Source organism: Pinus tabuliformis, chromosome 6, assembly GCF_031772625.1.
Source record: "Pinus tabuliformis cultivar Carrire ecotype Pingquan chromosome 6, CPIR1, whole genome shotgun sequence".
NCBI classification, from domain to species: domain Eukaryota; kingdom Viridiplantae; phylum Streptophyta; class Pinopsida; order Pinales; family Pinaceae; genus Pinus; species Pinus tabuliformis.
The window spans coordinates 1909962798-1909988515 of NC_142292.1; the positions used below are offsets into that span (position 1 = coordinate 1909962798).

General features: G+C 40.8%; 1 protein-coding gene across 5 annotated transcripts in view; it reads right to left on the reverse strand.

The window, feature by feature from the left end:
* Nucleotides 1-1118: 1118 nt before the first annotated feature.
* SDG37 (SET domain group 37) overlaps nucleotides 1119-25718 on the reverse strand; it is a 344199-nt gene continuing 319599 nt past the window's right edge. For all 5 annotated transcript variants that reach the window (XM_089431018.1, XM_089431023.1, XM_089431004.1 and 2 more), the window contains one exon: nucleotides 1119-1953. In XM_089431018.1, the coding sequence (XP_089287144.1) occupies nucleotides 1782-1953 (172 nt within the window). In that variant the 3' untranslated portion in view covers nucleotides 1119-1781. The remainder of the gene's footprint in view (nucleotides 1954-25718) is intronic.

Consider the following 25718-nt stretch of genomic DNA (forward strand, 5'->3'; position numbering starts at 1 on the left):
AATCTCTCAAAGATTAGAAAACATCAAGTTTAAATGCATCTATATTTGTGTGATGTGTATTCTGAGGAAAACTTCACATGACCCTACCTCTTTCTTGAGATATTACCAAATGGTGGGTGGCTCAACCACCAGCCACAGCAGCTGCTGGTAGCCCAAAAGGATTTGACTGAATTTGAACATGTGATCTATGATGTCTTCCTCATAAACAACATTATCTTGGGCAGATGGCTCAACCAATTGAGGTATCCAATACATTAATTGTGCCATGTGTCGCATCAACATTAGGCACAAACATTATGCATATCCAAGAATTGTTGCCTGAATCTCACTTTTCTTGGTGTGATTAACATGAATATTATGTTCTCTACAAACATTGATACTACTTTTCAAACATCTAGAGCAGAAATCATCCAAAACCATTTGTAAAGGGATAATGCAATAGCCAGGAAATCTTATTGTCCACTGTGATTACCCACTTGCAGAGGATCAAGTATCTACCCAAGTGTGCCCCTTTCACTTGAGCCTAATCTGGCTATCAATTCCCTGTATATTTCCTTAGTCCAGTCAAGATAGATGGCATTTTATCCTTGACCATTTTAATTATATCCCAACTCAAATTCTGGGGAGAGGGGACCAGTAAATACAATTTAATCAAGTCTTATAAAGATTGTTCAGACATACTAATTGCAAGACGGGGCCTTCTAAAGAATAATTCCACAAATTCTGTTCAAATAAAGTCTTATAAAGATTGTTCAGACATACTATTTGCAAGATGGTGTCATTTAAAGAATAATTCCACAAATTCTGTTCAAATAAAGTCTTATAAAGATTGTTCAGACATGCTATTTGCAAGACAGTGCCTTTTAAAGGATACTTCACAAATTATGTTCAAATAATGATTAACACAGCAGGTGACTTTTCTCGACGGAGATCTTGACTTGCCAAAAAAGCGATAAAGCTCACATGGATAAGATGGATTTACTGTAAATATCCCAGGCCTTTCCATTCGTATACCTTATCCTTAGTTTTAGCAAAGAAATTTATTTTTATAAATTCACTTCTTAATGAGCAGCACATTCTCAAATACGAAATTGCCATAATCGCAATCCCATGAAATATGTCAAATACAATCGAGTTTTTTCACATTCAACTCATAACATTTTTAAATAAGTGGCATTTCTCCACACAAAAGGAATCCATCAAGAGCAGCAAGCCTTCATAAGAGTGAGTACGATCCTGCCTGGAATTTTGGTAGTGATGTATGAAGCTTGCATGCAGTCTTGGCTGGTATATTCGTCTCCTAAGATAAATATTTTACAGCAAAAGCAGACAGAGAGAGACCATAAGAATTTGATTCAGCATACCATGGACCTAGCCTCTCGTTCATAAGTAAATTATCTACATTCTCCAAGACTGGGTAGAAAAGGAAATTTTGCTCCAACATCTGCGTTTAAGGTCTCTGATATTGCCTTTGATTTGCTGCAATTATGTTTCCACATCTTCTGCTATCTTCCTAATCACCTTCACCAAGTGCACATCACATATTTCCTTCCACTGTACATCCTCACCAATTAGTAGCCAGGTATTCCTAACCAAGCACAAGCATTGGACTAATCACATATTACAACACATTTTGGACACAATCAAAGAACCACAACTATAACTGCTCTAGAAACTTTTGTAGGAAGCTATTAAGGTTATGCTGGTGAAACAGATAGCTCCCCTGGGTTTAAATGTCCTGCCGAATGAACAAAAGATGTGATTACAAAGAACAATATCTCCTAATCATCATTGTCTTCATATCTTGGTCTTAAGTGAGCTGCTTCTGCATGTGCTTCCTGTATTCGGTTGAATAATTGTGTCACAAATTCTGAATTACGTCCATGTGTCACCACCAAAATCTTTGCAGCTTTCTCGAAGAAATTAAGAGCCTCCATTGTGCTCTCAAGAAACCTAACAAAGTAGTCAGTGAATCTGTGATGTCAAATCATATACATCATGTTTCATCAAAATTGACTTGACATACACTAGTATAAAGTTGTAATAAGAATAGAACCTTTCTCAACATGAACAAACTGCTGAATACATTAATGCATGCATGCTTTTTCAAAAAGCAATGCATGTTTAAGTATCAAAATTTGTTACTGACCATAACGCTAAAGAAAGAAAATTATTAAATAATATCTTGACATTCAGAGTTGCTTGATTTTACAACCGTGATATGTAACCTTGACACATAACTATGACACAGGTAATGCATGCGAGATCAACAGGAAAATATTGTTCAACGTACAAATTAATGCATTAAGGTGATTTCCATGCAAGTCACAGGTGACACTATAATGCTGTAAGAGTTCTATAGAAAATAACCAAACAAGTTTTACCAATAATGGCTATGCTTCAGAAGATGCACAATTCATAACTGCAGATATAAAATACTATATGCATGAATAACACCAGTTTATACAAACTCAAAACAATTTCATAAACATGATTCAATCTCTGAAACAACCAATTCAGATCTATTTTTTTGTAAATTAATTTGCATTACCCCAAAATATCAGATTACATCAATCTTTCCATTGCTCATAAATACATTACACAAGAATATATTCACTACTTCCCTGGTCTTACTACCTGTCTCATACATTACTTTTCCTGGGTGAAGAACCCAGAAATAATCTAAGATCCCTCCAAGGATCCTTTTTTCTTTTTTCTTGCGGACGTCTATCCACCCTAAGGAATTGTCAGGAATAGATGAAGATGGTACAATAATGGTGTTTTCTTGAGTCAAGTCCAATTCTGGGGGATCTGCATTTGTAACAGCTTCCTTTTCACAATTTGAGTGATCTGATTCATGGACACATTTGTGTCTGATTATTGCTGAAGCTAAAACCATCATTGTGTCTCCTGCGACTCCATTCAAGAGTTTGATCTCATCATCCGAAGGATGTGAGGGCACTGTGTGTGGCTCAACTAAAGCTGAAGGACCCAATTTATCTGTGGAGGTTTTTTGGTGCTGATGGTTATCTGTTTGATTCACTGTAGATTTTTTAGATTCCTTTGAAACTTTAGAGTCATTCCATCCTCAGGGTTTATTCTTGGAAGCTGAAGGAGGAGAGAGCCCCTCAGAAAAATGGCATACATTCTGCAGATGCCCTGGTTGTTGACAAAGTCTACAACAGAAATAATCCAACAGCTGCAGAAAAGTCAAGCCATTCCAATGGAGAACAATTTTATTCGGCAACGCATTAGTGAGATTTACTTCAACACATATGCGGACGAATGTAACAATACCCTTCTCCAAGCTGTCTGTGTCTACTTTAATGAAGTGGCCGATTGAGTTACCCACTTTCGCTAAAATATCTAGATGAAGCAGGTAAAGGGGCATATTTGGGAGCTTAACTGAAATGGGTGGGGCAACTGAAATGGATGGGGCCAAAGACGGGATAGAAAAAGGGTTAAAACAATTAGAATAATGCTTCATTCAAAGCCGAGCTCGACCCCAAAACCAGGGCCACTCATCAAAAGCCCTATCATAATCCTGAAAATTCTTAAATTTCACCACAAACCTTTGAAGCAAAGGAATATATCTACATTCAGTGTCCAAGTCTGATGTACCCAATTTCAAAGTGCGGTTGTTGATGCCCAAAAATCGTTGAATCGACAAATAAAAGCATGCAGCCAAAAATCCTTACTTGATTCATTGGAGATGGGTTTCTCTATATGAATAATTGGGGTTGTTGCCGCAAAATCTAGTAGGGTTTGGAGAGCGAAACCCTACAAGGCATAAATTTAGACCAAGAGACAACAATGGAGTAGTGGCCCATTGTCACTATAGCCAAAACCCCATGCTCTTTATGAATTTTCACAGATGGGAGGAGTCTCAGTATGTGAAAAAGGTCACCTATGCATGATATTCTAGGTAGAATGTATTAGATGACTTGACTAGATCTCCTACAAGAAAGACACAACAATGGTTCATGGCTCCAATAAGAGGCAATTCACTTTCTATGTAGAGAATTGGGGTTACAAGCACAAGACCTAGGGTTTGAGAAATTTGTTGAGTGTTGGAGTATCCAAAGGTCAAGGCTAGGAGAAAAGGTTTCCAACAATGTGTACCATCAAGGTCAAGGCTCATGAAACCTTCAAGAATCACCCAAGTTGAAGGAGGATATCTGATAAACTAAGGTTTCCCTATTAAGGCAAACAACTAGGGCAAGAGAATTTATAGATGGAATTGAAGTGGATGCCCACCAAAAGGATAGATTTTGTGGTAAATGATATCCTCTTGATGTTTATGCTCTTCAACCCAAAAATTTCTACTTTCCTAGGGATTCGCACCAAGACCTAGTTCACTACTTTGGCCTTAAAGGGACTAAAATTTAAAGGAGAGAGAAAATGGATAAGACAAGTAAATGATCACCAACCAATTGGACTAGTCCCTTGTCCCGTGGGAGTATGGAGTCAATGATGTTTCAAAGCAGCCTAGTAGATTCTAAAGAGGCCGAAATTTTGATGCCCTAGCCACCAAAACTCCAACAATTACCTATCCAATGGAAGAAGGATTTTTCATGGGAGAGCCACCAAGAGTTCACTAGTAAGGAAATTTATTCACACTCTATGTATGAGTAATGCATGCAATATATCATCTAGATTTAGCATTTAATAGATATTCAACAAAATTAGGGAACAATTGCAATCACTAGAATCGACAAAATTCCATACATTAGACATTTAAGAGATAGATATTCAAAATTTAAGTCCACCTACAAGATAACATGCAAAGAATCAATTCCATTCATCCAAAGAATAGCTCTAAAGTGCAATGATTTAGTTCCAAATATCAAAATGCATCAAATATCCAAGTATCTCCACAAGTTCAAGAGGCCGAAATATCCAAGTGTGATGTGATGAGATACAACAATGAATGCCTCCTCTATTAATATAGGGAGGTCGAGTTCCTATTTAGCCTAGAAACCCCTCTAAACAATAAAATAATGTGTTAGGTCACAAACCGACCAAGTAGCTTTTGAAAACAAATTAATTATTCATGTGTAAGCTGAAATAAACAAAATCCTTAACGTCATGCAAGCATAGGATGTTAATGGATGTCATAGTGTGTGTAGAAGGCCTCTAAAATCAAACCTCTAGGGGTTGACCCCTAGATCTTTGACATAATCCATGAGGTCTCCAGTTTTGGCTTTGGGGCTCAAACTCATCTCATGGGTCTCCAAGTGGCCAAAATGTTTGTCTTTGCTCCAACGTTGAGGGCTCTCATGGTGGTACTAGTCTTCCCATGTCTCAATGTGTGAGACCATCTTCATCTAGGCCCTAGATTGGCTACCATCCATCTAATTAGTGCTAAGCCGGTTGGAGGCATGCTACTCTAGGTGCACCATCCCATAAAATTCAACAATGTAGGGCAAAGTAGTAGAACAATGTGGGTGTTAGAGGTGTCCAAGGATGTCAGTGATGCTTTGCAACTGTCTAGAGTCCCATCGCTCTCAACACTTCACCTGTGGGTGTCAATATGTCCCAAAACTGGAGGACCTAGACCGCAGTTAGGTTGCTCGGGCCTATAGATGGTGTTGGAAATATTGAGAGGAGGGGTGAATCAATATTTCTTACAATTGTTAAATTATGCTAGTTAAGATTTTTATCACAAATTAAACTAGAACAATTGAAACATAACAAAAAAAGAGAATTTTATTAATAAGATAGTGAGGACTCCAATCCTCATTTACAACAAAATTCAGGCTCCAAACTGTACAACAAGATCTTTAACTTCTTCAAGGCCCCAACCTTGAATGAGGACTCCAATCCTCACAACAAATTCAGGATCCAACCTGGTCTTTACAAGGCTCCAACTTTCAACTGCTTCAAAACTTCAAAGACCAAAGAATATTGCTTCAAAACATCATCAAAAAGACTTCAAACCTGCTACAATAATATTTCTGCAAACTGCTCCAAAATGCTTCACAAGGTCTACATAAAATATTTGCTCTCAGGCTTCCTCAAGAGGTGCCTCCAAGTTTGCTTCAACAAGCCTATTCCAAGGCTTCTTTGAGTCTACTCAAGGTCTGATCCAAGGCTCATCAACGTCTGCTCAAAAGACTGATCCAAGAACTCATCAGAGTCCACTCAAAAGGCTGATCCAAAAACTCATCAAACTCTATTCAAAAGACTATCCAAAATTCATCAAAGTTTGCTCAAAAGATTGATCCAATAAGAGTTACAAGGGCATCTCCAAACAATGCATAATTCTGCCTTTTAATTAAGAACAAGGTTTGTCTTCAAACAACGCCTAGATTTTCCTTCAAAAAGAACCAAACTACTTGCCTCGGGCCAAGAGAGGACGGGCCAAAATTCCAGTCTACAACCACCTCAGGTCTGTGTCTTATTACATATCCCAATCCTGCACCAATGTTAGCTGAGATTTGCTCCAAGGAAGGTCGAAATATCTGCTGCAAAAGAGAGTTGAGACTTCTGCTTAGGAAGACAGAGACTTCTTCTTAGGAAGACTGAGACTTCTGCACCAAGAGGCTGAAACTTTTGCTTCAGGAGGGCCAAGAATCTTGCTCCAAGAGGCCAAAGGTATGCTCTAAAGGAAGGTCGAGTACAGGGGTTATAAAAGGAGGTTGTATTCCAGCATAAAAAGGCTCAAAAAATAAAGAGAGATCCACCAATAAACCCTGATCCAAAACAGAGATAACAATTACAAATTCTTGCATTTCCTTGTCTCCAAGTTCATGAGCTATGAATTTGTCTTTCTACCTCAGGTCCAAGCTCCTTATCTTGTCTCCCTTGGCCAAGTTGGATCAGCAAATGAAAGAGTCGTTTTGTCTATTTATACTAATTTGACGATGTATGTGTCCTGAAAGGAAAAAAATTGATTTTCTAACTAGAATATTTGAATTCTCTTCAATGAGTTAGGAGACAAATAAATATTTGTTGGAAAGGGCTTGAAGTCCTCTACAAATCTATGTCGTCCTTATCTTCATCAATTCATCCTATGACATTAATAATAAATTATTTTTCCAACAATTTCCAGATATGTTATTCCCCCTATCATCGTGTTGCCCCCCATCATCATGCTACTCCCCCTTGTTGAAAATGTAACTAGGTCTGGTCTTCATAATTATCTTTGTACTTGTATCAATATGTACTTCACGTAAGAGCAAAAAGAAGAAAAATAAATTTATTATTATCATTATTTTTCTAGTCAAAGCATGTTCTTCATGCTTCTACGAATTATTGAGTCAGGAAAATTTCTCATGACTCAAATCCTAATTGGGCTTTGTAAGAAAGATGAAAAGGAATTTTTATTTGAGACAACAGAGTTAATTGGTCACCCACAAGACCAAATCGGCCCAGAAAGGCACCAATTTGACCCCTTGGATGTGTATATAATAATTTAGAGAGTAGCTCGACTTCACCATGACACCAACTCACAACTTCAATTTTTGTGCCAAGAAGAGCGAAGAAGAGCAAAAGTCAAAGGAGAGAGAGCGAAAGTCTAGGGAGATAATTTTGGGATTTCTGCCCTAGATTCTGCCACATGTGCGAGATTTCTAAACTATTGCAAGGTCAAAAATTCCAAGGTTATTACAGAGGCCGAAAAACTCAGAGTTTGACCAAATCTTTGTAGAAATTTTATAGAAATTGCAACTGCTCAAGATTTCAAGCTGAAAATCAAGAGACACAATTCTACTCTATTGATCTGCAGAATGAAATCACAATTTAGAACAACATGCATAGACATGCAACAAGTAAAACCACAAGTACACAGTGATTTCTAGGGGAACCCAACTAGGAAAAAGCCCTCAAGCCTCTTTGCATTAATCAAATGAATAGAGAAACTATTAGAATTGCTTGCTCTAGCTCTGAGCACAACCTACAACAGAATAATTGGTTTCACTATTGAATGAAAGCCTCTAGCCAACACTTAGTCAAATTCTGGTTCATCCAACCTCTTATTTCCTTGTGCAATCCTGGAGGAAATTAGCTCCTAAAAGATAGGAATTTCCTCCTATTTCCTTGTGCAATTCCCAAGGATTGATCACCTACCTGCATGCAAAAATTTGTACACTCAACTAGTATACAATTAATTTTACATAATTGCCTTTTCCTCCACTCCAACTGGGCAATTCGAATTCCATGCATGCATTAGCTATTTTGGGTTGATTGATCAGTTAACTGACAGATCTCTAAGTTAGACTGTTGTCCCACTGCACAACTGACCTTCAACTAACTCTATCAATAGGTAGAGGTTAGTGAACTGAATACAACTGAAAATAATTGGACTAGATTGCTAAAATTTAGCAATCAACGCATGCATGACTGAACCCCAAGCCCCTAAATCGAATTTACTGAGCTAACTTAGTGACAAGAGCCATGTCACACTAGTTAACTACCTCCAAGTTGTCCTACTAATTGTGGAATTTCGATTTAGTCAATTTGACTAAGGCTAAAGTCAAATTGAGCCTTTCTTGCTACACTTTCTAACACTCCCTCTTAGCGAGGGATTTTTCACCACCTCTATCTTGCACCTATGGAATTCGAATTTACCTCTTGACAATGCCTTTGTCAAAATGTCAGCATCTTGCTCCTGAATTGGAATGTGTTGTAGCAACATAATTTGACAGTCCCACAAATGGCAATGCCAGATATCAATGTGCTTGGACCTATCATGAAATACCGGATTCTCAAAGAGCTTAATGCAACTCTGGTTGTCACAATATATCATTGTCAGATCCATCTCCTAACTGAAAATCCCCACAAGTATTTTCCTCATCCATATGGCCTCAAATATTGCTTAACTTGTAGCCATGTATTCAAACTTTGCTTCCTGTTGTACCAGGAAATAGCTGCGGACCCAATACTGAAGATAGCCCCTGAAGTACTTTTCCCATCTGATAAACTCCTTGCCCAATCTGCATCAGTGAAGCCTTGGAGCTTCACTCCCTCTATCCTCCTGTACCATAATCCATACTCGGTAGTGCCTCTGAGTTACCGTAACAAATGCTTTGCTGCCCTCCAATATAGCTTGGTAGGCCTCACCGTAGCTTGACTAAGTTGGTTCACTCCATAGCACATCTTGGGTCTTGTGTTCACAAGATACATCAAAGACCCCACAGGTTGCGTGTAAATGGTAGCATCAACCTCTTCACCTGAAGTGGCATTCTCCTTCCTCCAATTTGTAGCTAGAGGAGTGTTCATAGGCTTACAACTCTCCATGTAAAATCTCTAAAGTATTTCAGAGGCATACTTCCCTTGGGACACAAAAAGTTCACCATCACCTTGCCATACTTCCAGTCCGAGGAAGTAATCCATTAAGTCCATGTCTTTCATCTCAAATTCCCTTGCAATATCCTCTTTGCAAGAGCGGATCAATTGCTCATCACCTGTAAATATTAAATCATCAACAAAGAAAACAAGAATAAGCAACTTACCATCTACCACAATGTGATATATTTTCGCATCTGCTTCACTTTTAGTGAAGCACAATCCAATGAGATAACTATCGATCTGAGTGTACAATTCTCGGGGCGCCTACTTGAGGCCATACAATGCTCTCCTAAGTCTGCACACATGTGACTCTCGATCATATGTCCCAAATCATCCTGGCTACTCTATGTAAATTTCCCCCTCAACAACGCCATTGAGAAAGGCGGTTTTCACATTCATCTGGTGGATTTTCCACCATATCTACGTAGTTGATGCAAGAATTGATCCAATGGAGGAATACCTTCCCACACGGGAAAATGTTTCCTCATAGTCGAATCCCCCTACCTGAGAAAATCCTTTGGCCACAAATCTGTTCTTGTACTTCTCAATGCTCCCATTAGCCACATGCTCACTTTGTAGATCCATCTGGAACCAACCACCGGTTTCCCTTCTGGGCTTGGCACCACTTCCCATACACTGTTCTTCATGATGGATTCATATTATTCCACCATGGCATCAACCCAAATAGGTTGAGAAACTGCTTCCTCAAATGAAGAAGGCTTTGTCTCAATGAGCTTTGTCATGAGAGCCATGTAACCAATGTACCTATCAAGTGACCTCCTCTACCTGCGCAGTGATGTAGGGGCTCCCACATTCTCCCTAGCATCCTGCAACAATCTATCAACTTCTCTAGTTCTCTTTCTCCCTTCTCTGGATGTTTCTGGTTGAGTGGGTGTCTCCACTCGAATTCCTCTCTGTTGCTCCACAACTGCCTAAAGCTCATCCTGAGGCTCCTCCTTTGGGGCTAGAAGCTCCAACTCTAGTGCGATACTGAACTCTCATTCCAGGGAGCATCTCATCGCCTTCTCCTCATCAAACTTAACATCTCTCTCACCATTGTTATCCTTAATGATGGAAAATACACCTGGTAATTGTGTGGAGTTTTGGTGTATCCTACAAAAACTCCCAACTCTGTTGTAGGCTCAAGTTTCCTCCTCAAATCCTTGGAGACATGACAATAAATTGAAGCTCCAAAAATTCTTAAATGAGACACATCAAGCTTTCTCCCACATAAAGCTTCCTCTGGTGTGATCATACCAAGTATTCTATGAGGACTCTGGTTGTGCAAGTTGATTGTTGTGTTACATGCATCTGCCCATAGATGCAATGGCAAGCCCTGATCATGCAGTATAGCTCTTGTAGATCCCACTATGCCCCTATTCTTCCTCTCATCTACCCCATTTTGCTATGGTTTATGGGGTGCTATCAGTTCTCTTTGAATACCTTTTTCGGCACAAAATCCTTGAAGACATTCGAAACAAATTCACCTCCATTGTCACTCCTGAGAGCCTTCACCTTCTTTCCAGTCTTCTTCTCAACTAATGCCTTGAATTCTACAAATTTTGAGAAGACTTCATCCTTCTTCCGCATGAACAAAATCCAACATTTTCTAGACAAATCAACAATAAAAATTACATAGTACTTATGTTTTGTTGTGGAGGCTATAGAGAATGGTCCACAAACATCAGAGTAGACTCGCTCCAAGATCGCATTTTCTCTGCTCTCGGCCATGGAAAGTGGATTTGACATATTTCCCCAATGTGCAACCCTTGCAGACATCTTGTTGATCAAGGGAGCCTTTAGGGAGACTAGTGGTAATTTGTTGCATGATTTTTAAGGCACCATGGTGTATATGACCCAATCTCCTGTGCCAAAGTTCTCCAACATCTCAACTCTGCACCTTTTTTGCCCTATTGGTCAATGCAGCACAATATCCCACCTTAAGTTTGTATAGGTTCTTCACTCGACCCCTAATTTGCTTCACTTGCTCAGTAGCTATGTGTCTTAGAAAGGCTTTCCCTTCACTGAAAACAACACCATAGCCTCTATCCTCCAATACTGTTATAGAGATTGGGTTCTTCTTCAACCTGTTACCCACCATTTTGTGGGTGATATCCCTAGGAAAAAAAATATTCTACAAGATGGTCCTCAGTCGGTAGTGTTAGAGTCGGTCTAGTAGCCCTCCACCAGCGATCAAAGCTCTTCGCATTTGCATAAGTAGGTGTCTCATCAGTGTCATCTTATTGCATTCCGTTAGGCATGCCATAACCCTGATGGAGGAGCTGGTGTCTTTGTCCCCCTCTTGGCATTGCTGGATCAAATTCATTTCAGTCCTTAATCTCTTTCAAGCTTATCTTGTCTTGTCTTGAGGTCAAATTCTTAGGTCTAGGGTTTTGGTCAAGTTTGTTTACAAGGTCATGTCTCTGAAGGTCAATAAGTGCTCAGCAAGCCAGAGGGATGATTTTAATGGTGTTTCTTCACAAATTTCTATCTTGTACAGTTAATTTTCACCTTGGATTTAAAAACTCTGTTTTTAAAGCCAAGGTCATTTTTCAAAATTTTGTAAAAAATGGTAAAAATTCAAAAGTTTTCAAAGGACAGCATGTAACCCTGGCTCCCTTGCCAAGATCCCTCAGATATTATCCCTGCAAAAAGTATCGAGCAAAAGCATCAAATTAGTCAATTTCAGGACAAAAGGAAACCAAAAACATCAAGTTTATAAAGTGTCAAAGAAAAACATTATAAAGTGGGTTTGGGCATGAAATTAATTCAAATCAAGGCTATAAAAGCCCAATCTCCCTCCATCGACCCTCATTGTGCATCCAAGTCATTGAGCAAGTGCCTGCAAGAGAGATTGGGAGAAATTTGTGAGCTTGACAGGCGCGCGACCCGTCAGACCAGGTGCGCGACCCGTCATAGGCGCGCGACCCGTCAGCAGCCTTCCAGCAGTGCAAAATTATAACGGGCACGACCCGTCAGTGGCGCGTGACCCGTTGGGTGAGGTGCGCGACCCGTCAGCGCCATCCTTACAAAACCACCTGCAAATTTCACCAAGGAGCCAACAAATCGCTAAATTGCCTAAGGTAGGCCCTCCAAACTTATAAATTGCTGCTTGTTATGATTAAAGACATCATGAATTCATTTTTAAAGATCTCCATGTGCAAGAGAAAAGATCCATGTTGCTGTTGTTTAAAATTGTAAAATATGCCTAGGGTTTTTATGCTGTTTTAAGGTATTTCCTTGTAATCATTTCTTCCCCATTCCCATTTCTTTTTCCTTGATATTCCATGTAAATTTCCCTTGCTAAATTGTAAAGAAAATCCAAACCCTACCCCTCTTCCCTAAAAAATAAAAAATCAAGCCCTAATCCTACCTCTTATTATACCCATGTAAACAAATGTATATAATGATGCATATGCAATGATTTTGCAATGATTTTTCCCTAAAATCCCTGTTTTATATATTTATTCCCATTTTCCCTTTAAAAGTATCCCTCCCCTAACATTCCCCTCGTGCTCCTTGTCCCCTTGAAACAGCATATAGATCAGCATTTTGCAAGGCAGAAACAGCAGTACATTTTGGCCACTTTGCTCCTTAAACAATGTCAGAAACCGAAACCTATGAGCAGAGTGATGACCAGGCATCAGCTTCAGAGATTGAGGTACAGAGGAGGCCTCATAAGGGTGGAAAGGGCGGTCATCATAGGCGAGAGGAGCCCACCTCTTTGACAGATTTACAGGCTTGTCCTATGGCAGTCTCATGTTTCCAGTACATGTCTTGCTATGAGTTTTGCGAGAGGATCTCTCGGATTCAGCATCACAGAGAGTTGGCTCGCCTATTTGTTTTACATTTGCATGATGGACATGTCAACCTTGCCGGGGTGGACTTTACATTGACACCCGAGGTGATTGCACAGGCCACAGGGATACCTAATGTCGGGGAGGTGTGGAATAAACGCAAGGTGTTGGACAGTGTTCACTTTGAGCCTTTTGTTAGACCAGCATTCATGAGACACTTGACAGGTGTGTTTCCCTTCAGATTTCTCAGGAGTGAGTATGCTCCCATGATGAGGCTCATCATGCTCTATTTTACCTGTGAGGGCAGATTTTCACAGATATATTCGTACCATATTCGCCTATTGATGCACTTCACACGGGTACGGATGATGAACATCCCTGTTTTCTTCTATCAGAACATTGAGAGGATGGTGTCCATGATGCAGAGGAAGAGCCCGGCACAGCAGTATAGGAGCCTTTACCATTATGGTTTGATTCAGCTTGTAGTATTACATTAGTTGGCTCAACAGGGCATCTCATGGGAGGAGTTCATCTCTCGTGAGCTTTTCACAACACCACCCCCGCCACATCCTGAGGTTGTTCACGAGGAGGGAGGGCCATCACAGCAACATGACATCCCCGTCACTAGACATGTCAGCTCCTCCCCTTTGGTTACTTATCAAAGAGGCCAGAGGGCCTTATTTGCAACAGCTCGGTGAGTACTTTCTCCATAACAGGTGGAAGGGGTCTCGCCTTCATCATCAGCTCAACGAGTGTTATCTCCACATCAGGTGGAAGGGGCCTCGCTTTCTTCAGCAGCACAGGCAGTACAGAGGGGCAAGCAGCCCAAGATTGATGAGGGGCCATCAGGAGTTCCAGATATAGAGCTTGTTGATCTTGAGGTCAGTTCTCCTAGCCAAGAGGCAAAGGAGATCATTCAGCACCTTAGAGCTGAAAATGATGCATTACAGAAGAGACTAGAAGGGGCACAATGGACAATCTCATATCTAGAGCAGCGCAACAAGCAGTTGGAGGATGAGCAAACTCTTGATGAGTTGTGGAGGATTCGTAGTGACCGCATCTTGAACCGAAGAAGGCCCGGTGATTTAGTGCCAATTGAGCGAGAGGCTATGCTTATCCGGCTCAATGCACACTTGGAGAGGCTGTTGGCTAAGGCCAACCAAGATAAGAAATTGTTGAGGAACATGAAGAACCATTATTGGGCGCGGATGCACGTGTGCAAGGCGAAGATGAAGGTGCTTCAAAGGCGGTTGACCAAGGCACTAAAACGGAGAAAGAGGCCCGATCCCCTCCACATCTTGGCCGAGGCTTCACTGAAGGACCAAGGCACTAAATAGCCTAGCCACAGCACAAATCCCAAGAAATTTTGAGCATTTTGGGTAAATTTTGGTTTTTTCAGGCAATTTACAGGTTTTGTCCATTAACGGGTCTCACCCCCCGCGCGACCCTTTCACTTGGCAACTCCATTTTGCAAAAAATCAGCATTTCCAGATTTGTCATGCAAAGTTACACATGCTCATCCATTGCCTAGAGATTTTGTGAAGTTTTGGGCCTCCAAAAAGTCAAAAAACAAGCAAAAATTGACTTTCTGCCACATTTTTGAGACACAGAAAGCAGTCTTGGGAGATTGCAATTTTGGAGGGGCAAATGACCACCAAATTCAGAAATTCCAGTTGGGTTGGAAAGTAGACTCACAGACCTTTCCAACAAGCCTACTCTTGCCCCATTTGGACACCTGGAAGTGCCCCAAAAGTGGCCCCAAAGGCGCGCGACCCGTCAGGCAGAGGCGCGCGACCCATCAGGCAAATTTTCCAAAATTTCAGTATACAGCTCAGAAAAACGCAGTTTTGACCTTGTTTGACTTTATGGAGTGAATTGTTATCCTCCTTGATGTAATTAATGTACTTTTATGACACTTTTACACTTATGTACCTCTTCTAGAAGATTCATTCATGAAAAGGTGAAAATTAAATGAATGAATTGGTTTCCTAGCTTATAGAGGCAAGTTGTTTTGACTGCCTAGTTTGTAGTGCTTAGTTTAGAAGTGGTTGAAACAGCTCCTAGGATAGTGAGCTCGACCCATGGAGGCAGGGAATGAGGTTAGATGATCTATATTATGTACTTTCTTGCTCATTTTCATGGTTGGACTCTTGAGGGAGAAGCTATTATTGTATTATTCACTGTATCTCTACAATTTTTGGCAAAGGAAGACCAGGGTTTTGCAGTTCTTTTTGGGATTCTTGTGGACACATGTGTTGATGGTGTGTTTCTCTTTGTACTTGTAAGTGTGTTATGTGAATCATTTCCTTACTTTTCCTTCTGCACATTAGGCAAATGAAGTGTTAAAGTAGAACTCATGACTGTCATGCTCTGCTTTTAAGTTTGCTTAATATCAATGTTTTCTATTGTTTAAGGGGAATTCAAGGTTATTGCTTGCTCTCCTTAGCTCCTCACCTGTCATTCTCATCCATCCACCTCTATCAAAGGCATCAATATTGTCTCCTACCTCGCCCCAAAGAACCCCCTGCAGAAACTGTGTACAATCCCCGCACCCAAAATTGCCCTCTCCTCAATTTGCCACCAAAAATCCTAAAAAACCCTAAATCAACCTTTTTGATCAGTTTACTAGCCTAAAATCAGTGTTACCCTATTGGTCATCTCATCCATTGAAGATTTTACCGAGATAGACCGGAGAGAGCCCTCTCCTGCCCCGTAGGGCTAGCTACGAGGCTAAGTGGTTTGATGTTGCCTTGAGGTTTACCTTTCTCAGCCTGAGGTGAAATTTCAAGCGCTAACAGGTAGCAAGCAGCCCCTTGCAACCACCAACTAACTCATTGTGCCATTTCTCCGCCACCTGAGCCAACCATGTGGTCCCTCAACCATCTGTTATGATCATATGTTTGAAGGTGGGCCTCCCGAACCTAACGGTATGCCTTGTCATTTGGTAATTGAGTATTGTAGTTTACTTATCATGGACACTTCTGGGCATGGATTATTGGGGGATTCGGCGGAAAGAGTGGGCTAGGTCTGTGCTCTTGTCCCCTAGACTTCTTTTGGATGTTAACCTTGGACCCTAGTCCTGTGGGATCTCTTTTGCTCACCTTTGGGATTTAGGGATGGTACTACATGGGAAACCCCAATTATGGTTGTGCGATCCCGCTCTCTCAAACACATATCACTCCCTTTCCACTCATTAGGACCCCATTCATCATTTCTCCCACCTAGGTCCACATTCCTCCAATGGGTCTACATAGGGTTAGCCTTCCCGCTCCCCTTACCCACACCTTGGATCGGGCCTTGAATGATGCCACGAAGGTTGATGCAACTAAAAAGAAAAGTAAAAGTATAATTGGCCACATTCAATAGGAATATGTACCACAAATGCAAAATATGGCCAAGACAAACACATTTAGCATGTGGACAAAAGCCAATACATGAGTTCTACCCCATCATCATGACCATCACCCTGGTTCCTACAGTCCCTAGATAAGCCTCCTTTATCATTTAGGAACCCATGATTGTCCCACCCACTGGTGGGCAATGAACCGCTCTACATTAAAGGGGGTATCCACTGTTATATCTCACACATCATGCTCTTACCCCTTGAGCCCCGAGCAGTCAATTAAATAAAATCATAAAAGGCAAAAGGCATATAAAGAAGGGTGGAAAAATCAAGGCCAGGGTACCTCATGTGCCACGATTTCTCCCTCTATATATTATATACCCAAGTGTGGGATTCCCTTGCATTAGCTACCCTTGTACCCCAACATGTGACCCAAGGTTGCTCCTTTCATTCCCTACTCCATTCATTTCTTTATCACATGCCACCACCATTTAAAGGACGTACCTTGGACATACTATCCCCTTTAGAAGTAGAAACCACCTAATAGGGTACTTGGTTAACCCCATCTGGAGCTTGGAGACATTAGCACATGCCAAAGCCCACTACGGAAGGGCATGCCATTATGAAGTCCCCACTTGTTGTCCATGGTTTGTAAGCTCTTTTACTCTATTTTTTTGATGACTTATTGTATTAGAAAGCTAGGGGACACATTGGATCTTATGCAAGATTGCAAGTGGTTTCCATTTTGGGTTTGGTCTCCCTATACGAGGTCCTAACCCTCCAGAGGGTTGCATTAGCACATGTAGGGTGTGTGTTGAGAGCCATGGGCTTCCACAACAATAGACCGCACCCAATGGATACCCAAAGATGATCAGAGATTGCTCGAGATTCACCTATTGGAAAAAGAAGATGCTCCTAGTTCACCTTTTCCCAGCCATCCCCACAGTTGTACCATGCACTGGGTAGATGGCCCAAGACTTGTAGGCTGATGTGGCATCACTTACACCATCATCTGAGCCTTACAGATGGTCTATAGGAATCTTCGACTTCCTTGGCGACCCATGAGGTCACTTGTGTGCCCTCATACCCATCGGGAGCACCACAGGTTTATTATGTGGATAACAAGGGTCCAACCCCTTGTCCTTAATTTTGGGAGTCGTATTCATCATTACGGCACTTCTGGACTTCATCAAGCTTCCTAGAAAGCCCAACAACATGTATTATTGATCATTCGACTTCTTGAGAGGCTTGTTATTTTGTTTATGAGCTAGTTTGGTGGGCTTGTCACCAAAAGTTATTTACACATTACTTTTATTTTAAGGCTAATATAGGCTCAAGTAGCTCAATCGAACTCCTTAGAGGTGTATAAATACAAATGATGAGAGTTCATTTCTCATCATCACTTGGTTTGGACTTGAATCTCTCTTGAGATTTTCACTATTCCTTCTTGGTGGACGAAATTTTGGAGTATGGATGAATTTTGATATATGCATTGTTTTTTCTTATCTTGGAGCTTCTTTATTGGCAAGTTTATTGGTGGTTGGATATATTCTCTTACATGTAAGTACAAATTTAATGCTATTTATTATTTGACTTTGTAACATACATTGATGATGAGATTTTTGCTATACCAGGGCAAGTTGTTGCATGCATTTACTGGGAAATTGTGGAGTTATGTTTCTATATAGCATATCTCTATGTATGGGCCATGTATGTTGAACGAATTCTCCTAGGGATAGTTCTATAGTTGAATTTATCTTGACAAGCCATCTTACATTTCAAAACGACGTGTAAAAGCTTTAAGGTCACTCTCCTTTGCCCTAATGACAAGCGAAGTTGTCCTTGAAGCCTCCTTGACCTAGAAACGAAGTCCATCTTCATGTTCTTCTTGACTTCAATCTCCCCAAAGGATTAGGCATTGGTCTACCATAAGGTGATCACTTAAAGAACCATTTGTCTTCACCTCTCCTTCTTTATTCTAGGTCTAGCCACATTAGGGCTCCTAAGGCATCATTTTCCCAAGAAACCACCCATAGAAAAACTTCGATCTCTTGGCCTCTACTACACTGGTGTCTCTACTAGGCCTTCATCAAATTTGAGGGAATTTTGATGGTGGGGTTGCGAGATACCCCAAGCCCTAGCCTCGAGATTGGTTTTTGCCCTAAGTTTCCCTAGGCTAGTTTCTCATAGGGATCATTTTACACCTTTCAGTGAAAATTACTTCTTTGATCCCCTTCTCCTTATTTAGGTCAAATCTATCATTGGTTACTAAACTCTTTCCTCTTGACCTAACCTGGGTCCACTTGGTCCCGTGTGGTCTCATACCTTGTCAAAGTCAACTCTTCAAAAACCACTAGGGAAACCAAGTTCAACAAGGATTTTAGGGTTTTGGAAGCTCCTTTACAATTCACACTCCTTAAACCTAGCCCTTAAATCCTCATCCCCTTCTCCTAGAAAGCCTTGTACCTTGCTTAAGAAGCAAGCAAGTCCCATTCTTGAGCCTCCCCTAAGAAAGGGTCCACGATATCACTTCACATCCATCTTAGTTAATCCATCCTTCATAAGTGATTCTCTATATATCGGGTCTCATCCCATCGGTGAAAGTTCGTAAAGAGTAGGAAGCTTTAGTTGTGGTGAAAGTGGGCTTTAGCTTCATTGTTGCTCTTGACCTAGCAAGTGCCCCTTATTGGACATTAGATAAACCAACGCCCTCGTGTGTTTCACAACATGGACTAACCGTCTCTCGTGGATCCTTATCTCTAGCAATATGATCGTTAACTAACACCTACGGGTTTTGGTCTAACGGCAATCATGATTCCTAACAAGTGGTATCAGAGCATAGGTCACGAGTTTGATACACACCTGACTCGCGTTGGGGGGGAGATTGTTGGACATTGGATAAAACACTGCTCCCCGTGTGTTTCGCAACATGGACTAACCGCCTCTCGCGGATCCTTATCTCTAGTCTAACCGCAATCGTCATTCCCAACACCACTCTAGGACCCCCTGCTAGTTTGAGCAGTTACACAGCCCAAGTACAAACATAACATCTTTGAGGCGAAGAGGAGAGGCTTTCTCCCTCTCAAAGGTTACAGTATCGATTCCTATATCACTGTACCTCCCATCATCCCCCAATTTGATATGCATCTGGACATCCTTCTCCTCCAAACTACTGAAAAATTCCTTGCACCTTGTCATATGGAACGAGGCACCGGAATCAAGGTACCACACACTCCCCATAACAGTGTTGGCCTTGCATGCTATTAGAGTGAAGTCTAATTCGAATTGTGAAGCCAGTGCTTCACCTCCTACTCCTCCTGAAGGCTTCTTTTTAGACTTCTTGTGCAGATTTTTTGTTGCATAGTTCCCGTATTCATGGCAATGGAAAATTTTTATCTTGCTCAAGTCTTTCTTCTTGCCATTTATTTGGTTGGATTCAAGTTTACTTTGGGTCTTCTTTCCTTTGCCCTTCTTCCCCTTCCCAACCAAGGAAAAATTTTCTTCATCCTCTCCTTTGGATGATGTTCCATCTCTGGTATTTCTCCTGATCTCTTCTTGAACCAAATCAGACCACAACCTTTCCCAATTTGGTAATTTTTCCCTTCCATTCACAGAGTCCTGGTAGTTGTGCCAGGATTTTGGAAGGCCTAGAAAAGCTAGGCTCACTAGGTCATCTTCTACAACATTCACCCCAACCTCTCCAAGCTCATCTCAAAATTGTGTAAATCTAGAGAGATATTGTGGAATAATGTCATTTTTCTGGATCCTTATGTTTCGAAGTTTGCCTTTCAGGGCCAATTTTCTATGGTCATTGCTATTTTCGAATAGCTCAGTCAATGCCTTCCACATAGCATATGGAATCTCTTTGCCATGGAGATTTGAGACCACATGGTCTCTCACACCTTCCAGAAGAATTATCATGGCCTTTGCAACATCCTTCTTCCACTGGGTTAACTGTTGTGCGTCCGACTATGGAGGTTTTGCAATAAGGGTTTTAACATATTCTAATACACCATTATCATCAAGCACTGCTTCCATTCGATCTTTCCAGGCTATGAAATTTGAGCTACCCTCCAGGGCATACTCCAATCTCAGTGTATTGAAAAACATTCTCTTGATCCTGATGAAAAACTATTGCACTGAAGCCACAAATTCGAAATTGCTGAGAGACACGTTCAAAATACTGGTACTAATGTGATTTCAAGGCTCCGATACCATGTAGAAATTTTATAGAAATTGCAATTTCTCAAGATTTCAAACTAAAAATCAAGAGACACAATTCTACTCTACTAATCTACGAAATGAAAATCACAATTTAGAACAACATGCATGGACATGCAACAAGTAAAACCACAAGTAGACAGTCATTTCTAGGGAAACGCAACTAGGAAAAACCCCTCAAGCCTCTTTGCATTAATCAAACAAATAAAGAAACTATTACAATTGCTTGCTCCATCTCTGAGCACAACCTGCAAAGGAATAATTTTTCTCACTGTTGAATGAAATCCTCTAGCCAACACTTAGCCAAATTCTGGCTCATCCAACCTCCTATTTCCTTGCGCAATCCTGGAGGAAATTAGCTCTTAAAAGACAGGAATTTCCTCCTATTTCCTTGCGCAATTCCCAAGGATTGATCACCTGCCTACATTCAAAAAATTGCATACTCAATCAGTATACAACTAATTTTACATAATTACCTCTTCCTCCACTCTAGCAGGGCAATTCAAATTCCATGCATGCATTAGCTATTTTGGTTTGATTGATCAATTAACTGACAGATCTCTGAGTTAGACTGTTGTCCCACTGCACAACTGACCTTCAACTGACTCTATCAATAGTTAGAGGTCAGTGAACTGAATACAATTGAAAATAACTGGACTAGATTGCTAAAATTTAGCAATCAACGAGTGCATGAGTGAACTCCAAACCCCTAGCTCAAATTTACTGAGCTAACTAAGTGACAAGAGCCATGTCACACAAGCTAACTACCTCCAAGTTGTCCTGCTGATGTGGAATTTCAATTTACTTAATTTAACTAAGGCTAAAGTCAAATTAAGCCTTTCTTGCTACACTTTCTAACAATCTTGAAGGTGTTGACCATCAATGACTTTGTTGAATTTAACTTGGTTGAAGAAGGATTGTAGGAGGGCTGACATGGGTCTTGTAGGAGGTCTGGTCTTGGTTTTTGGGTCTTAGATTTCTCATTTTGATCTTATTCTATAAGAAGAGAAGATTGGTTGGGTTTTCCCCCTTGTGGGGTTTTGCCCTGGCTTGGAGCTTATATCATTGTGTTCTTTGTCTCTCGTGATCTTCATGGTTTTATGTTTTGGTAATTGTTTGATGAAGAAAACATAATTAAAGAAATAAGAAGCCAACAAATATTCACAAGCAATTATCAAGTAAGAGAAATCAACCCTAATTGCTAGCCTATTAGTTTCTCAACATAGTATCAGAGCTAAGGTGAAGAAAGGCAGTTTGACTATCACTCTTTGTTGGCACACTTCTATAACTATCATCACACTCAAGACAGATTTGCATCAGCTATATTGGAGGACCCTATTTCGACAAGAAGTAGACCCAAAGACCATTAACTTTTCAGGAAGACATTTGTTGCAGATACCTCTCCCTTTTGACATTATTAAAGAATTTCATCACTCAATACAATTAGCATTCTTGGAAGAACTCTTATATGTATAGTATTTTCTCAAGTGTTCTATGATGGCATCCAAAATCCGATTTTTGAAGAAGATAAAATCGGCACTGTTCATGTAAAAATTCTTGTGGCATACAAGACCCTATGACATTTCATATCTCTAAGAGGCACCTTCTCATAAGTCATCATCTATACAATCCATGGAAATTTAAGTATTCTCAACTTACTGTAACAATGCTTGGTTATGAGTTCACTGTGACACTCATCTGAGATCAATACAAGGTGTCCAAATTCATTAACTATGAATAGGTCCGAGTTACCTCAATTCTTAAAGTTTAAATCATCCAAGGTATATGAATTTCTTGAAGATGAAGGATACATATTTTGGGACAAATGACGAAGTTAAAAGAGTATATCTCAAGAGACAGCGAAGAGAAAAAATATGGATCTAAACATGTGATAAAACTTCTGTAGAGACAACTCAAAACTTTTCTGGCACTATGGTATACGAAATCTTGTGTAACTATGATCTGCAAGAGAATTCTCTAGCATCATGTCTGAAGACAACAAAAAGGAACTATTGAAGAACAAAAAATAGAAATTATACTTAATCTCTTCTAACCCTCACTCTAATGGATGAGAAGGCCGAAGACTGCAAGCTTGTACAAATCTCCATTATGTGAATTCTCTAAAAGAACTGTGGGTCCAATCCGAAAAGAAATAAGGGATCTTCAAATGACAAAAGGAAATAATGATACCTCTCCAAGATCTGATCCATCCAAGCGAAGTATGTACAAGACAAGGGCCGTACAATATGTGGAGCGAGAGACTGAATTATATAACATATGAAGGGACCAAAGTCATGTATCATCTCTGTGACACTATAATTATATACTTGATGAAATGAAGGAAAGAAGTGTGTTGGGATCAGAAGTAAAAATAACATATGGATCATCGAAGGACTAAGAAAAAACTGAAATATTTATTAGAAGTCGAGAAACTGAGTCAAATTTTCTATGGCCAAATGCCTAGTCTAAAGATTTAGCCTACCTTTGTGAGCTCCAGGAAACTAATTATCAAAAGGCAGTGTTGTATCTCCTTATAAAAGAACTATGAGAAGACATATGAAACTCGTTATTGTGACACAAGTATGAGTAGAAACTATGCCATTGAAGATTTATACTTGAAAGAAGGATGAATGATATCTTGAAGCCGACCTCCTTGAAAAGAATCAAAACAATGCAAGAAACTAAATGAAATTTTCTGAGATTGAAGGAGTTGAGGCACTTTTGTTGAACAATGTTGACACTTGACAATTGAAGAAGGACCGGGTCTTTGCAAAAGAAAGTTATGGTAAGGTTGTAGACGTATGTATAATTTTTGTGTGTTAAGTTCACTAGATCATGCCAATGATCATTTGAAAGATAGTAAAAGTGTTAATTTTAGGTATGTTCTATTCTTAAAGCAATTTATTTCAATTTTCACAGTTAGCTCAATATCTTTTCCAGATTAGCAATCACATCAGCATTAAAGTAAACTGCAGATAAAACATAAACATAAATCGCAGAAGACAAGCCAAGACAAGAGGACACAAGATGTGGTGCTAGCCAGAGACAAACCTCAATGTGGAGAAACCTTTGATCAATTCTTCTTATATGTTCTTCAATAGTTCAGCAAAGAGAGAGAGAGAGTACGTTTACAATAGAAGTCAACACTTTGACTTATCAAGATAAGAGCATAGATCATCTCTAAGAAGATGATACATGAGATCAGTTGAACACATGCTACTTCAACTGATTCTCCAAGGTGACTCCTTCACCTATTGTTGTGTTGCATTTCTTCATCTTGTTACACCTCATCGCGGTGCACCATGCTGCACCCATCATCATTATGCTGCATCTCATCATGCTTCATTAATCATGACTGTACCCATCACTGTATTGCATTATGTGCCATTGCTGCACCATGTTGCCATACTGACCTATGTGTTGGTTGCACCTTGCTTGCTTGTTGTCCTTAGCATGCTTGTTGTTGCATGCTAGTTGTCCCTTGCATGCTAGCTGTAACATTGCATGCTTGGTGTATTTGTTGCTAAGTACCATACAATTGTCCCAATGTTAGTTGGTTGTCCCTTGCATGCTGCTTTCCTTCGAAGACAGATGCTCCGGCTGTTCCAGCAGTTCCGGTTGTTCCCAGTAGTTCCAGCAACCCTGGCTGTTCCCGGCTGTTCCTAGTAGTTCCCGGCAGTTCCGGTTGTTCTGGCTGTTCCCGGCTATTCCGGCTGTTACCTGCAATTCCAGCAGTTCCGGCAATTCCAGCTGTTCCGGCTGTTCCCAGCAGTTCCGGCTTCTGCCCTCTGCGTCAGCTTTCCCGGTTGTTTCGCCAATTCCCAACAGTTCCGACTTCTGCCCTCTACGTCAGCTTTCTCGGAAGTTTCGACAGTTCCAGTTGTTCCGGCTTCTGCCCTCTGCGTCAGCTTTCTCGTCAATTCTGGCTTTTGCCATCTGTGTCAACTTTCCCGGCTGTTCCGGCTTCTGCCCTCTACGTCAGCTTTCCCGGCTATTTCAGGAGTTCTTGGCAGTTCTGGCCTCCTTTGCGTCAGCTTTCCTAGCTGCTCTAGCAGTTCCTGGCTGTTCCAGCAGTTCCCGGTAGTTCTGGCTATTCCCAGTAGTTCCGGCTGTTCCGACAGCTCCCGACAATTCCGGTTGTTCTTGGCAGTTCCGGCTTCTGCCCTCTGTATTAGGGCAGCATTATCCCTTAGGATCTCTCCTCCTACTAAAACCCAAAGACAAGTAGAGATAAAGAGATCCCAAGTGTGTTGAAATGACTTGAAGGCGAGCACGAGTGGGGTTTATTTGGTTGCTAGCAGACCTTGACGAATTGTCCCATAACACAAATAAATTCATATCTCCATGAATACTTATCGGAATCAGATGACCTTTAGATCAATCCTACACCTCTCGATGGGGGGATCCAAGAAACATATCAGCCTCCATTAATAAGATGACCCACATAGAGTTTGGCCCTAGTTGCCAATTTTAACTCTCCCTCTCAACTAGGGAGAACTCCATCCGCTGATCCATATGTCCGACTCTACTATCTCTGCCATTAGTGCCCTGCATTGCTCTGCTCTACTGAGCTCTGCTTTGCTCTGCTCTATTGAGCTCTGCTTTGCTTTGCTCTGCTCTACTCTACTGAACCATGAAGAAGAAGAATTGATCGAGAATGTCTCATACCATTCTCTACTGACCCGAAGTCATTTTCATCTGAAGAGAGTGTGTCACATCACTCTTACTGGCCCGAAGTCAGTTTTATTGATCCCAGATCAATATCACAAGAGAGTGTCTCAAACCACCATACTGATCCCAGATCAATGGAGGTCATCCTAGCATAGGGAGTACGGTAGATGCATCGATGTGTCCATCGATAGTACTCCTATGGTCCCTAACCCCATTTCCATGTTCATTGATCAGATGAGAGGTACTTCCCATGAGTCCCAGACTGCATGGGTAGAATGCCTCGACAGGAGAACTAATCATCCTGTCCACAAGAGAACGAATCATCCTACCCCACAGTCGCCACGGGAGAACTAATCATCCTGGCCCATAGGAAAACTAATCATCCTGTTTCAGAG